General features: G+C 49.4%; 1 protein-coding gene across 1 annotated transcript; it reads left to right on the top strand.

The window, feature by feature from the left end:
* Nucleotides 1-299: 299 nt before the first annotated feature.
* PV08_00001 (uncharacterized protein) lies at nt 300-802 on the top strand (the record flags this gene model as incomplete). The annotated part of the gene is made up of 3 exons (XM_016374369.1): nt 300-365; nt 441-514; nt 610-802. 3 exons carry the CDS (start codon nt 300-302, stop codon nt 800-802), a joined length of 333 nt encoding a protein of 110 aa, XP_016239645.1.
* Nucleotides 803-1,094: the final 292 nt, after the last annotated feature.

Here is a 1,094-nt window from a genome sequence, read left to right as displayed (position 1 = left end):
CCAACCACACCGAGTACCGACCACTAGCAGCTTTCGTGTACAAGCGATTCCTCCTACAAGTTCCATCGCAGAAGCTTTCGAAGCCCCAAGAACGGGGCAATATCGACGACTCATTATGCCTATTGTCGTCTCTTTCTCGTCATAGCTCATATTTTGGTTGTGTCCTTCGGTGCCCCGCCTTGGAACAAAGCAGACTTATGAAATTGACAGACCTATTTTCTCCGTCCGGCGAAAGCTCTCCTTCGATATCATCAAATCAGGGCAGACCTTCCCTTCCTCTGACAATCACCGCAAGAAAAATGAGCGAGTGTTGCAAGACCGGTTTCCGCTGGATGGGCACTCCTGAAGGCAAAGAGACTAAGGTCGTAGGTCTCGACACCTACGTGTCCGGATCGAACAAGGACACCGCCATTCTCATTATCCACGACATCTTTGGCTAGACCTTTACTAACGCTCGCTTACTCGCAGACCACTATGCCAAAGAGACCGATGCCACCGTATACCTCGTCGACTTGTAAGTGTATTACCCGATTATCTCCTTCTCCTCGCCCGCTCTGAAACTCTTAAGGCCATCATAAATAACAAGAGAAGACTAATTCTTTTCCCCAGCTTCAGCGGTGAAGTTATGACGCCAGACATGATGGAAAACCTCAAGAAGGCAAATGCCTTTAGTGTTAGAGCCTTCCTAGGTCGCCACAGCAAGGCCGTGAGAGGCCCCAAGATCTTTGCTGCGGCCAAAGCACTTAAGCAAGAACTTAGGTACAAGACAGTCGGAGGTATTGGTTTCTGCTATGGAGGCTAGGCCGTTTTTCAGCTCGGCGCAAAAGGTGTGTTAAAAAGTTTCGTATCTCTTTGTCTTTTGTTTTGTCTATTTTTGGTATTTACCAGCCCGAAACTTGATAACTAACCTTGCATTATTCTTTCACTCGCTTCATACTATGGAGCGAAAACAGGTCAGGGCTCTTGGGTTAAGCGTCCCTCAAGGGACGCTCTGCGTTCTCGACAAGGGCGATGGCAGGATATCCAGAGAGCCCCGTGATAGGCCGATCCATGTCCCCGAGGGGACGCTCTTCCATCTCGTGAGCACCACGTTC

This window comes from Exophiala spinifera (assembly GCF_000836115.1).
Source record: "Exophiala spinifera strain CBS 89968 unplaced genomic scaffold supercont1.1, whole genome shotgun sequence".
NCBI classification, from domain to species: Eukaryota; Fungi; Ascomycota; class Eurotiomycetes; order Chaetothyriales; family Herpotrichiellaceae; genus Exophiala; species Exophiala spinifera.
The sequence above is the reverse complement of the archived record's forward strand: the minus strand, read 5'-3'. Positions and strand labels throughout refer to the sequence as shown.